Source organism: Malaya genurostris, chromosome 2, assembly GCF_030247185.1.
Source record: "Malaya genurostris strain Urasoe2022 chromosome 2, Malgen_1.1, whole genome shotgun sequence".
NCBI lineage: Eukaryota > Metazoa > Arthropoda > Insecta > Diptera > Culicidae > Malaya > Malaya genurostris.
The window spans coordinates 51,404,021-51,419,111 of record NC_080571.1 but is presented as its reverse complement, the minus strand read 5'-3'; the positions used below and the strand labels follow the sequence as shown (position 1 = coordinate 51,419,111).

The following is a 15,091-nucleotide window of genomic DNA, read 5'->3' as shown; positions in this document are numbered from 1 at the left end:
TGTATACTTTGTTTGGAATAATTGTAGAAAATATAAAATCCCATTATTCTGTAGAAGGCAATGCGTAGGTTTATTCTTTTTCGGAAAAGTTATACATAATTTTACCTTTTTTCACCTAGGAAACCTTGTGCCGAAGCGAAATATGCAACCTTATGCAGCAAACATTTTCAATACTTGTAGGAAAAAAATGTTTCTAATCCAATTAATTTTCCAATGAGAATATCTTGAGTACTATTCGTGTGACTCATTTTCACTATGGCCATGCTGAAACCATGAACGGTTAATAAACGGAGGGCGTCACGCGTCTGTTATTTCTGTAACTCACTTTTGCAGTGAGCGTCGCTTAACATCTCGTCTTAAAAATCGTGTTGCTTCGCGATAACTCAATTTATTTACACGTTTAAACATGGAATCTCTTTGTAAAGGTTTTTACTTTTACAATACTTTATCATAATTTGTTTAGAAAATATTCTTCCATTTTTTAAATATGTGTTGAGCTTTTGATAATTTTTCGGATTTTCTATAATTAAAACTAACTTTGAAAAAGCCTAAAAAATTGCATCGAGTTCCACTTAGATTTTTTCTAATATTGTTAATTGTCAAAAAGTAAACAATATAAAAATCGCAACAATTTGCTTAAGTTGCGGGTGCAAGCATGAGCTTGTTTATGTGTGTTTACGCAAATCCAGACTGGTAGTCCCTGGTTTCACTCCTCCTCGAAATAGGATAGAAATATCTTTCATATATTTGCATAGTAATAATTTATATACATTATTATCTTGTTATTATTATTAATCAATTTGAAAGCTGGAAGGGAATTAATTTGAAAGCTGGAAAGAAATTGTCACTGAAAGCAATTGATGTGCTAGAACTTACAACAGAACAAGAAAATACAGAACGAGAAATTAGCGACACAGAAAACTCGGAAAATAGCGTGACTGATACTGATTGATCGAATGCAATGCGACCAAGTGACATATTGTAATGATTTATTAGGTAACATTGATTGATTAGGTTGTGAAAAGTATTGGAAAAAGTTACTCATTTAAATGCTATCTGAAACTTTTTAGTAGACACTTAGGTAATAGAGGTAGATTCTACGTAGATAAATCGAAAAAAATTGTTTTTAAAATTAAGCGACGGTCGGCTGCTCGGCCATCCATGGAAGTTGACCATCAATGTCAATTTCCCTCTCTGAGCAGCCTAGATAGCCGTGTAGTGTCGGTAGCGGTTTCCCAACTGGCTAAGAATAACGCTACGGTCCACCTGTACCGGTGGTATAAGTCCACCAAACAGGTAAGCCGTGTGGCATCCGGCGGAATTATTTTTTACCAAGAATTGATCCACTGGTTTCCTGTTCCATGTCGTAAAAGGCCACAAAAATAGGAACTCCTAAGTCAAGGTGTATTTCCGTGCCGATGGCTGAATGGCTGCAGGAGGTTAAACAATGCAGTCGTGAACGGAATATCTTGGGATTTTCCCTTACTGTGTTAAGCGAAGCTCTGGCACAGTGGACGACTTCTTTCTTCGCAACTCGTGGGATTTAAATGATTAAAACATTTAAAAAAATCCTTACATGGTTCGCTATAGGCGATTATAAGCCAATATATTTGGTTTCTTGTAGTTATTGTACGGTAAGTGCTGGAGGTGGAGTGTTCGTTACTTTAATTGATAATGGTTAGAGTAGCACAAATCAATCTCCAGCATAAACGTACAGCAACTATGAATCTATCCAGACTTCTGCAAGAAGGTAAAGCTTCTTTAGCTTTGGTTCAAGAACCATATTTCCAAAAGGGAAACTTCTACGTTGGAAAATTGTTAAACCCAGTCTTTGTTGCCTTTAACAAGACCGGAATGACTAATCCACGTGAAATGCCTCGAGCATGCATACTTGCAAATAGTGCTCTCGATGTCTCTCTCATATCGGAGCTCACAACTCGGGATATTTGTGCTGTCACAGTTGGTATGACTACTGATGGCATAGACAGGAAATATGTCTATTGTTCGGCATATTTGCCGCATAACCAACCTTCGCCAAGCGATGACTTCAAAAAGGTTGTATCATACTGCTGCAAAAGTGATTTACCGCTTGTAATCGGCAGTGACATAAATGCTCACCATATCATTTGGGGCAGCACAGATATAAATTCGAGAGGCTCTGATATGATGGAATTTGTGAGCAGTACAAACCTGCACATAGTCAATGCAGGAAACCGTCCAACTTTTGCGAGATCTGGCAGAGAGGAGGTTTTGGACGTAACTCTCTGCTCTGATAGAATTGCGCATGAGTTGGTGAATTGGCTCGTCTCCGATGAGCTCGAACCTTCGTTGTCTGATCATAAGTACATATTCTTTGATCATTCAAACGTTAAATTTGATATTATCACATATCGTAATCCCAAATCTACAAACTGGGACCTCTATGAAGAGGGCTTGGCGACTAGATTTTACGGGTACCAACCAACAATTGAAACCCCAATTGATTTGGAAAATGTTGTCGACGAGACAAACTCACTCATAGTTGCAGCATATGAAGAGGCTTGTCCACTTCGGATTGTGCGAGCTACTAGAGGAACTCCTTGGTGGAATGCTGAACTTACTAGACTAAGGAAACTATGCAGAAGAGCTTGGAACCACCGTCGCAGAAATGGGTCGGAGGCATTCGTGTTGGCTCGAAGGGCTTACAAAAATGCTCTTCGGTCGTCTGAGCGAAGTGGTTGGAAAAGCCTCTGCACAAATGTCTCTAGTCTCAACGAGGCTAGCAGATTAAATAAGTTACTTTCGAAGTCTAAGGACTTTAATGTCAGTTTCTTAAGAACTTCAGATGTTGAACACTTGTCTGATGAAGGTGATGTACTTCACTATCTTTTTAACACTCACTTTCCAGGATGTATGGATCCATCACCGACAGCTCTTCCCGAGACTTTTTCAGGTAGTTACGATTCTTGGGCCCTTGCTCGAAGCGTTGTGACGATTGAATCGGTCAAATGGGCAGTTGAGAGTTTTGCTCCGTACAAGTCTCCTGGAAAGGATGGAGTTTTCCCAGTGTTACTGCAGAAAGGGTATGAACATTTCAAACATGTTTTGAAGAAAATACTTACTTTTAGTCTTGCGACAGGATATATTCCAAGAGCCTGACAGGAAATAATTGTCAAATTTATTCCCAAAGGCGGTCGCGACACTTATGAGGAAGCGAAGAGTTTCAGGCCTATCAGTCTAAGCTCATTTCTTCTTAAAACAGTGGAACGCATAGTCGATCACTATATCAGAAATGTTAGTTTGGGCCTGCATCCGCTACATGGAATGCAACATGCTTACCAGCGTGGAAAGTCCACTACAACCCTGTTACATGATGTTGTGTACAACATTGAAAAAGCTTTCTCACAAAAGCAATCTTGCTTGGGAGTTTTCCTAGATATTGAAGGTGCCTTTGATAACGTGTCTTTCAATTCAATTCTGGAAGCAGCCCGTGGTCATGGCATACCTTCAAGTATCACAAATTGGATACACGCAATGCTTAGCAATCGACTTCTTTGTTCATCGCTTCGGCAAGCAGAGATTAGAAAGCTAAGTGTCTGTGGGTGTCCTCAAGGTGGTGTACTATCCCCACTTTTATGGAACCTTGTCGCTGATGGTTTGTTAAGGAAACTTAATAACCTTGGATTTCCGACTTATGGTTTTGCCGACGATTATCATATATTGATGACCGGTATAAGCATTAACACTCTCTTTGATTTAATGCAGCAAGCCCTGCGATCTGTTGAACAATGGTGTTGTCAGGTTGGATTATCTGTAAATCCGAGCAAAACATCAATGGTGCTTTTCACTCATCGTAGGATAATCACAGGAGCTGGTCCGTTGCAGTTCTTTGGTTCAGAGGTCACTGTGGTCGAACAAGTTAAATACGTCGGGGTTATTCTTGACTCAAAACTGAATTGGTCTGCTCACATTGACTTCAGAATTAAAAGAGCTTGCATGGCTTTCGGCCAATGTAGACGAGCTTTTGGAAAATCATGGGGACTCAAACCCAGATATATTCATTGGATCTACACAACTATTGTTAGACCAATTTTAGCATATGGATGTCTTGTATGGTGGCAGAAAGGAGAAGTCGCGACAGTTCAGTCAAAGCTAAATCATCTCCAAAGGATGGTCCTAATGGCGATGACAGGAGCATTCACGACAACTCCTACTGCTGCTCTAGAGGCGCTACTGTGCATTAAACCACTACATGTGTTCCTAAAACAAGAAGCATTATCTTGTGCATATCGTCTTAAGGTTACAGGGCTTTGGAACAGTAACCCATTAGATTATGCTACCAGCCACACTCGCTTGTGGTCTCAAATGGTTACGTGGGATGAGTATTTACTCGCTCCTAGTGACCTAACTCTCACATGCAGTTTTCCTTTCAAAACATTCAATGTGAGCTATCCTCTTCGTGAGGAATGGTTGTCTGGTTGTCTGGAACGACAACTTGATGAACACATAGTTTGTTACACGGACGGTTCTCTGTTGAATGGTCGTGCTGGTGCTGGTGTCTACTGTCGTGAAATGAGGCTGGAGCAGTCTCATTCACTTGGTAGATACTGTACTGTGTTTCAAGCAGAAATCTACGCGATTCTGTGTGGAGTACAATCGGCACTTCAGCAAAGGATCTGTGGTAAGCGAATTTATTTTTGTTCCGACAGTCAGGCAGCCTTAAAAGCACTCAGTTCGAATGACTCACGGTCGAATCTAGTGATCGCATGTCGAACTCAAATTGAAGACCTCAGCATTTCAAATGCTGTTTACTTCTTATGGGTACCCGGCCATTCTGGTATTACTGGAAATGAATGGGCTGATGAGTTGGCTAGAGCTGGTGCAACGAATGATTTCGTTGGTCCTGAACCAGCTTTACCACTTTCAACTAGTTGGATAAAGCACAAGATTCGTTCTTGGGCTGTATCCAAACATGCCAGCTACTGGCGCAGCTTGCAAACTTGCGCTCAGACAAAAGCATTTCTACCAGATTTAAATCTGAAAATGTCAAAGTGTCTACTGCATTTCTCCAAGCATCATTGCAGTATTCTGGTCAGAGCTCTGACTGGACATTGCAAACTCAATTATCACATGGCTACTATTCAACGTGCTGAGTATTATTCGTGTGATTTGTGTGAATGCGATTATGGTACTTCATATCATCTGATATGTAACTGTCCCGCATTGACGCAGCTACGTATCCGGGTTTTTGGTTCTCCATACATGGTTGAGTCTGTGTATGCGGAGCTAAAATTGAAGGATATTCTCTCGTTTCTTACCCAATGTGGTAAGGAGCTATAGTCAGAAGGGTTCATCGTTCTTCCTGGAGTGAATGAATCCCTTCTGTATTTACCTTAAATAGGGTTTAGCAGATTGTTTGGCATCTTTTAGGGGGTGCCGAATTTACTTCTGCTCGTACATACTGCGAATCGTTCTGCATTCTTCCGGGAGTGCAGAATGGTGTCGCTTTTGTAAGATCTTCAAATCCTCTCGGGGGTTGGAGGTTTTATTAACAGCGGACTGTTCGGGACCTCGTAGAGGTTCAGAATTTACTTCTGCTTCCACTAAATGTGATCCTCAGCAGATTGTTCGGCATCCCTTAGGGGTGCAGAATTTACTTCTGCTTTTATGTGTTTTTGTGTCGTCAATTTTTCCCATCCTCCTAGTCCAACCCTTACCATTTCCTTTCAATCCTTCCCTCTTATATATCGGGAAAATGATGCTAAAAACAAATTGATGGCAAGACACAAATCTCCAAATATCAAGGGGAACGTGCCATTTGAGCCAATTTGTTCTGATTCTGATAGGTAATAGAGGTAGATTCTACGTAGATAAATCGAAAAAAATTGTTTTTAAAATTAAGCGACATATCTCAAAAAAATGATATTTTTACATTATACATTATATCTTCAGCAAAAAAAAACTTCAAATGTTTTTTCTTCAAAATGAGATAGAATAAATTTTTTTTGTGAATAAAAAATTATTTTTATTCGAAATTGGTACTACCTCCTTAACAAAATTTAAGGTGCCACTTTCAAAAGAAGCCTTATATAATCTTGTAAAACTTCTTCGAAGACACGTTAGCTCTTAAAAATCAGTGAAAGTCAGTACAGACTTTTGACCGTCTTTTCCAGTTTTGGACCACTGTGCGTCGTTCGAATAGGGCTCATGTAAGTCTACAACAATATACAAGAAACAAAAGGGGCCAGGATTTGGATCGAAATATCATATTTATCATTAAAATTTATTTTTAATAAACTTATTTCTGAAACAACATTGTAGTTTGAATAATTAGACGTACATATCAATGCATCATTACCAGAGCTGCAAGTCTTGTTCTGTCCACTTATCGCCAATCATGGTTTGTAGCACCACTCACTCAAAAAACGTCAGCTCCGTAGGGCTCTTGAATGAGAGTTGGTTGGTAAATCTGTATGGATGTAAATGTTACTTGCGATATGAGGTCATAGTAATATGATAGTATGAGGCATTATAAACTAGCACACTCGATGAAAGTGTTATCAGGTTCCAATGCATTTGATTATATTTCAATGGGTAAACATCTATTCAACACTGTGACAATCCTGCCGCTCTCAGGCCGAATGTTAAGCCTTTTCTTCTACGATACGGTTTTGATGTCCTTGAATGATGTAATTCGTTTTTAATGCCCCATCCGTGTGTATGTTAATACGTTGCGCAATTTTGGTGCTGACTGGTGCACAAAGCTTTCACGACCTTCGGAATGATTAAACCTGGCAATAATGTCCCGGGGAAATGGCCATGAATCATCATTATTCCCGATGAAATAAACCAACTAGCGAACCGATTCTCGTAAAGTGTTCGTACTCGTAGTTTATAGAAAACTTTTGTGATTTCCTTGTACCTCTCGAAAACACGCGCCGTAGTTCCGTCATTCTGATTGAATAAAAACAATCATACAACCTGCTCAATCCACACCAATGGCCTGAGGTCGCGTGATATTTACCAATAAAGTGAACGCTACATACTCACAACCCCATAACTCGCACGGCTCGTCCGTGCTTTTTCCCAGCGCGGTCACTTTTTTCCCGATCCAGCGTACAACCGAAAGGCAAAATCAAGGAAATGACCGTTTCGCTGTTTGTTGTAATACCGCACCACCCATCCGGAGGCCAATCAAGACATTCGTCGCTCCTTCGGGACATGATTGACCCCCCGCTCGGTGACTGGCCGTCGGCCGTTCACCGGTGCGGATTGATGGTCAGACGGCCGTAGCGTGACAATTATTTCCTTGACACTTCCGCTATTACAGTCAACCACAGTGGATGGGGGCCCGAGCCTATCGTGCAGGTGAACTTTTTAGCAATAGCTATAACGAAACAGAAGATTAGTGCAAAAGTACGCGAAATGGTTTCGGTAAACCACCGAAGTGAGCGCAACTGTTCCGGAACACCATTGCACCGGGGGTCTGTCGCAGTCTAACTCAAATTGGAGGTGTTTAGTTAAGTAAATTTCTGTTCACAAGTCTTCATGAGCATCAAATATAAGTTTTCTCAATTACTCGAAAGCTATGAAATCCTACCATGAATTCTAGAAATGGGTATCAAGTCATCAGACTTCCCATACTCCTATTAAAATAACGCTTTGCACACGTCTCCAATATGGCAAACCCTGATGGAGAGACCAATTTTAACTCAAGACAAATTTAAAAAATCTGTTTTAATCCACCTAGTGGTGTAATGATACCTTTCTGATATTACTCATAACATCATAATTATTACTGTGGAATTCGCAAAACCAACTATTCATTGAGTAGAAATAGGAAAGTTTGGTCGGACTTAATCTAACAAACTCTACAAATCCTGTTTGCCCTGTAGCTCCGGAACCGGAAGTAGTATCCAAATCAAATTAAGGAATTCCGTATGAAGCTGTAAGACTTTTCTTTTGAACCTATAAGTTTGTGAAAATCGATTTTGCCATCTAATAATAATAATAATATTATTATTATTATTATTATTATTATTATTATTATTATTATTATTATTATTATTATTATTATTATTATTATTATTATTATTATTATTATTATTATTATTATTATTATTATTAATTTTATTATTATTATTATTATTATTATTATTATTATTATTATTATTATTATTATTATTATTATTATTATTATTGACATCACTACACCACCAGCACGGTATTACTGCACTACCGGCTGTGAAAATTGCATATTTTTTCAAATAAATTTCAATTCATTGACATTCTCTATTCTTTCTGTCACACTTATCAGAAAATAGCTAAAAAATTTTATCAATCGCAGCACCATTTTTTACCAATATCACACACTAGTAGCAGACATCTGTAATCGTTTCGTTGTCTTTATAGCGTGTACGAAATAGAACAAAGCACGCATCGTTCGTTTTGTGTCTTTTACTTCCATCGTACCACCATGTACCGATGTTGTATATAATATCATTCTATATGACGATTTGAAAACTTTGACCCTGTAACTGCGGAACCGGAGGTCAGATCTGGATGAAATTGTACAGTAGCTTTAAAGATAATATGAGCTTTAATTCAAATCAAGATTTGTGAAATCGGTTCAATCATCGCAGAGAAATCGAAGTGAATTCCATTTTGAGTTTTTCTTCACCACTTTCGGTGCTTCCGAAACAGGAAAAAGGGGGACCAGTAGTGCCGAATAAAGTTTTCATGTCCACAAACTAACAATCTTTGCAAACTGGAAGTATTTATCAAACAGTTTTATGGGATTTGTACCTGTTTTTGGCCATCATTTGTGAAATAACACTAATGAAATTGGTAATTTTCCACTTATCACGCTATAGTTCCGTAACCAGATGTCGGATCCGGATAAAATGGTTTTAGAAAACTATAAGACCTTTCATTTAAATCTTAGTTTGTGAAAATCGGTTCAGCCGTTTCAAAGAAAATTGAGTGCAAACTATTTTCTATTTTTCACATATTACCATGTAACTCCGGAACCGAAGTCAGATCCAAATGGAATTCAATAGCAGGCTATGAGACCATAAGACCTTTTATTTGAATCTTAGTTTGTGAAAATCGGCTAAGCCATTTTTGGAAAAAGTGGGTGCATATTTTATTTTCCCATTTAAAATTAGTGTTACATTTTAACAAAATGGAAAACGCTCACTTCATACTGATCTATCGGGTAAATTCAAGATGCCGAGAATCCAGACACAGCTTTTCAAATATTCCGGAAGTTAATCCTGGATTCTACGGAAATGGAATTTGAGAGAGTGATCAACAATATAACAATGGCAAAAGTAGACCGTCCGTGGTTGACAATATGATTCAAAATGGGAGAGGGTCATTTCATCGAATGACGTTTCGCCGAGAGCCATTTCGCCGAAATGTTAACATCCCCGAAATGATCCTTTCGCCGACAGGGTTATTTCACCAAATCGTACACTTGTCCTAATGTTGTCATCGATTTAAAATAAAGACAAATGGAAGATGATAGTTTTTAATTGCCGTTAAATAACTGATATTAAACATAACAGATAAACTCATTTCCCTACGTTTAATCAAGCAATACTACTCTCTTGATTTTATTTTTTACATTGATTCATAATCCTCACACGGAAAAGCCAGCGAACGCAAAAACAACTAAAATATTAGAATCATGATATTCATGATGCACAAAGCAAAACAAAGCCTTGGCATTACATTCCTTTTGTGGAATTTGGCCTTTCTGTTTCAACAGACTTCGCAGCCGATTTTTAGTGTACAGAATCATTGCATGGCTAGTACTATGGATCCTACTGACACTAAGAACCCTTTCACGTCGGGGCTCGAACATACGACAACTGGCTTGTAAGACCAGCGTCCTATGCATTGAACCGCCCCGGGACGATGCACAACACCCTTGTAATCATTGAAAACTGTGAGCATAGCCTTCTTTTTCGACTGAAATCTGAAAACACTCTTCTAACATTTGCACTCTTCTCACCATTCAAACCGTTTTTAACGCAAAATTTAATGCAAACTCGTAAGTGCAAATTCAATTCCATTTTGAAAATTGTTCGAAATCGAGGACACGGACAATCGCAGATGTACTTAATACAACGTAATTTTTACAAATGTATCAAGCAGAAAATTAGATAGAATATCAATGACAAATATGGCAATCTAAAAACAAAATAAATAAAATCAGGTGACTGAGAGCGCCACATGGTGGCGATTCTGAGAACTTTGTGATCAAGGTAGTATATCAAGATTAATTGTACACTCAAATGAAACTGTGAATTATGATGAAATGGATTAGGTAGTACCGTTCAAGTAATGAATCCATCTGCTACCGATTGCTCGGATTTTTAAGTCAGTTCCATTCTATGCAAAACAAGTAAACGATCTGAAGTAAAGTGTAACAAATTTTTCATTACACATATGGCGCATACTAAATTGCAAGGTTATACAATACCACGTATTCTATTGAATAATGTTGAGTCATGGGGTGTGTGAATTTATATGAATTATACATTTTAATGTTTCCCCTGCTGTTTATAATAATTACCGTCTGAGCGACACCAATTTCTTACAATTGCTTGATACCATCATTACCTCAACAAAATAATTTCCTTCTAATGCTGCGGTTTTTCTCTTCCGATTAAATTCAATCGTTCGTAGCCAGGTGACATGCACTTGTAGCAGTAGATTAGAAAACAGGTGCTCAACCTACTTGGGTCCAACTTGTTAGTTTAGAGTGTAAGGTGTTGGTCTTACAATTGTGGTCGCTTTGGAGGCGAAACGTCCTTTCAGTAAGTATAGAACAGAATTATCATGGTTGATAATAGCTTACTTCGCGGGGCACATCTTCAACAACGGGCACCAAGCCACTGTCCGAACAGAAACAACTGCTTTCGCCGGCACACGTTCCCTCCGTACAAGGTTATACAGCACTGGAACATTTGCTTAACCAATGGTGCTGGTCAAACCGATTGAAACCTATCGTTACAAAAAACCCGCCAGTCAATTCCAACAGAATTAAAACATTAAATAATTCAGTCGGGGTGTGTTACTAAGCCGTTTAGATACGGTTCGTCTGCTGTCCAGTTCTACCGTAGCTGGTGTCAGCTGTAAAACACCAGCTGATTTTCTCATCCTTTCGTGACACTCTAAGGAAAGCGTTCGATCCGGACCGGACACACCTTTTATCAGAAGAACCCATCGACAGTGCCGGTTGAATGGTTTTGGATAGCTTTTCATTCGCCTGTTTTCTTGATTTTTCTTTGAAAATGTTTTAAAACTGCAATGTGTTTGAATGAATCAACCTTCAAGGCTCCAAGTTTACCGGAGTTTGTTGGTCGAATAGATCTTGAATACCAACAATTGTGTGCCTCGCTTCTACCACCCCCAATAATTGATACCCAAAGCTGGTATCATCCCATTGTATCCGTCGGAAATGTACCTGTCTCCTAACGATCAGTGCTACTACGGGCACGGAAAGCCCATATCAGCCACATTGTAGTACTTTCACACCCTTCGAGTTTGAGTTTATCACCCCACCTGAATATCACATACACACATACGAACTCGTCTTCTAACGATTGTCCGTTTCGTTTTCTGTTCTGTATTTGCAGGATTCGCATTTGTCAACGGGCACTTCTAATGGAAGGGTGCCTGGTACCACGGTCCGTTCCACCATTCGAGCACTGGCTGTGGGTCCCACCGATCAAATCGAGGCCACCACCGAACAACGACCGACGGAGTACCGGGAGTTGAGCTGTAAGCGACGTTTGAACCCACCAACCATCAAACCATTCCAGTGCGCGTCGTCACGTGAAGTGAACCGAAATTCGCGGAAACGCGGCATACGAAATTAGTGAAGTGACAAGTAGTGAAGTGTGTGGAATATGAAGCGGAAAAAAAGTTCCGTGTAGCCAAAGTGCGTTGTGTTCTAACGCAGTGTGCGTTTGATCTGTGAATTTCATTTCAAAATCGTTCGTTGGAAAAGCGGCATCCCAGTAACCATAGAGATTGAAAAAGGTGAAAAAGTGTATGTCACGGAAGGATTCGCATGATAAAACCCTGTTAAGCTGATAGTTTTCATGCTTTTCCTTTAAACTGTGAAAGTGCCATTGTGGTGCAGTGAATCAGCTTTACTAAAGTTCTACCGTAACGAATTGTACACTTCCAAAGTGTCTTTGCAAGTGCCCTTACTTCAGCATAGCGAAGAAATGTTGTTAAATAATAATATTTTGAATAGCAGTGTTTTTATATCAAATACACTATGTAAAAGCTAGTGTTCCCTCTCTAGAAGGTTTAACAAAATTGGGGCCAAATTGTAAATTTACCGTTAGGAATTAAGTGATAACGTCATCCAACGATATACCAAATACCACATCCAGCTACCATAACATAGATACCAAAGGATTCACTAACAGCTGATGGGATTCTAACCGGTGCTGTTCGAGCAAAGCAACAACAAAGACCCAAAAAAAAACCTACAAGCCTTGCCTCCCGGAATATGACCACTATGGGCAAGAACAGTCATACTGCTAGAAAGCCACGTAAGTCTAATGGAAATTTTAAATATACACTCAATCACTTTCTATATCGGTGCACCGTAGAGTGCACGTGCATTAGTATCAGTCTGTGCTATTCGCTTCCCTTCCGTCCTACCCGATCCAGTACCAGTGATTGATTGGTTCTATATGGTGAAAGGTCAACTGATTGATGTCAGCTATTGTCGGCAGAATTAACTGGCAATCCGCTGACCTTAAATCCATTTGTGTACAGACCTTCTCCGATGACCAGCGCCTGAATCAAGGGCGGTCATTGTATTGTTCCGACATCCGGACATCCATTCTTTAAAAGCAACCGCAATTTCAATCCTTTTTCCGTTCAATTATTTTCATTATTTTGCAACGTAAATAAAAACACGTGCTCATCACGTTAAGCAGATCCAACGTTACACCTCTGGAGACTATCAAGATTCGGCGTTTCCAATGAAACAGAGATAATTTTCGGATGAAGAATACCCCGATAACCCCTAGATAAACATTTGTGGCATCTAAACATGTCACATCTCCTTGATTTTTTGACGGTTGTATGGAAGGTATCTGAAAATTTAGACAAGATTTATTAATATAAGTTTTTTGAGAGTCGATTACAAAAAAACTAGAATGGAGAAGTATCTATAAATGGCGGTCCGTCACCGATTCCGCCGATCACAGAAAAAAAGATCCCTATAGATGTACATAAAAAGAGCGTCGCAACTTTAATTTATAATTCAAAGCTTGTCAAAATGAAGCATATCAGTAACTTTTCAGCCAATATAGCTGAAGTTGACATCGAAACAAACACAAAATTAATTTTACTTGTTGTTAGATGCAATATTCTGTCTTCACCCAAGAAATTACGTCATACAAGAATTTAAGTCATTTTCTCTAAGATCGAGAGCAATCGCTAAGAAACTTTGAACATATGTTTATTAAAAGAGTACCCCTTAAGGAAAATATGAATCTAGAAAATAACAACAGAAAAAGTGACAAAATCAGTATCGATTTGCTTGGATTTGAAGGAACATTCCTCAGTATGACAAACCATTCTTCTTGTATGCATAGAAAGACCGGATAGATTGGACACAAGATTGATTTTCAACAAGATCTAATGTACTTTGCAATAAATGGCGTTTCTGGAAATCTCACCGGAAAAAAGTACATTAAAATCGTGCTTAATCCACCTAGCAGCGAGATGATACCTATTTTTATCAATCCGCATGTGTTTTTGGATGAATATTCTTCGGTGTTTTAGTTCTCATGACATTATTTTAATGACCGTCGTTTTAAGCAGCAAATTGAGATTTTAATCACTCATTACCTTGTAGTGTCGAAGCTGCAAAATGGATCCAATTTGAATCAAAACGTGTGACAATCGATTGAGCATTCCATGAGATGTCGAAGTAAGTTCCGCTTTAGAGTTTACAATTATTTACGGTACTTTCAGAACCGGTGTTCAGGAACCAGCATAACCCAAAACGATTCGTATGGCCAAAAAATAAATTTGACGAATAAATTTCATTAATTTTGTATGGGACCATCAATCCTTTAATTTGAATTTTTGTTTTTGAAATTTGATTTGGCCTTTTCTGAGAAAACGATTCAGCTTTGAGATAAGATTCGATACTGGAACCGGGATTCGGAAATCGGTGTAGCCGAAATCAGTTAAATTCACATAAGAGGGGGAGAGTCGCTTAACACAAACTATACTGTGTTTCTAAAAAAACACGAGATATACTGTGAGCCTAAGTGTGCCACACTGTTTTGACACAGCTAGTTAATGTCGAGATATCCCTCCCGTGGTTGATGGGCTTGACGGTATTGCAAACATCATCAGATACGATTAATTATTGTTACAATTTAATATAAATATGTGTTATAACTTTTAGTTTAATTATTGAGTTTATTGAGTGAGGCATGAAACGATTTGAATAAGATGTTGATTGCAATACGCTCCAACATCCGGGGCTGGAGAGGCCGGTAGGGCTTAACTGAGCTCTTTTTTATGTTTCATTTTCATACTACCGGCCCTTATTACCGATGTGAAGTGGAAATTAAGCGAAATGAACGTACCCCAGTCAGGTTTCACACGATAACGGAATAGTTGAATGGTGAATTAAGTTCATCTTTGACGTTTATTCTGTGAGGTTGTGTGTGCTCGTGTTGGATCTGATGGATGAGGTGATATGTGAGTGAAGTATAAGTGAAGTGGTTGGTGGTTTGTGTACAATGAATTACTGTGGAATGAGACAGAATATTGTAGAATAGAACGGAATAATAATGAGTTAACCAATGGGCAAACCACTGATAGCTGTCAAACGATGTTCATCCTGTTTGTATTGTGAGGATGGATATATCGTTTGGGACCTGATGGGTGAGATGATGTGTGAGTGAAATGTAAGAGTAAGTGCATGCAAGAATGATAATAAAGGCCACCGTTTCAGCTCAGGACTAACGATCGATCATTAGAAGAGATAGAAATTGGGTAACGGTACCTCCATTCATCTCAAATCCATTAGTCATTTCATATACGAGAACCATTA

At 38.8% G+C, this 15,091-nt stretch overlaps 1 protein-coding gene across 2 annotated transcripts in view; it reads left to right on the top strand.

Annotated features, from left to right (window-relative positions):
• The window catches only part of LOC131431197 (phospholipid-transporting ATPase ID), a 133,292-nt gene that overhangs the window by 42,728 nt on the left and 75,473 nt on the right, over positions 1–15,091 (top strand). For both annotated transcript variants that reach the window (XM_058596776.1, XM_058596775.1), the window contains one exon: positions 11,628–12,557. In XM_058596776.1, the coding sequence (XP_058452759.1) occupies positions 12,515–12,557 (43 nt within the window). In that variant the 5' untranslated portion in view covers positions 11,628–12,514. The remainder of the gene's footprint in view (positions 1–11,627; positions 12,558–15,091) is intronic.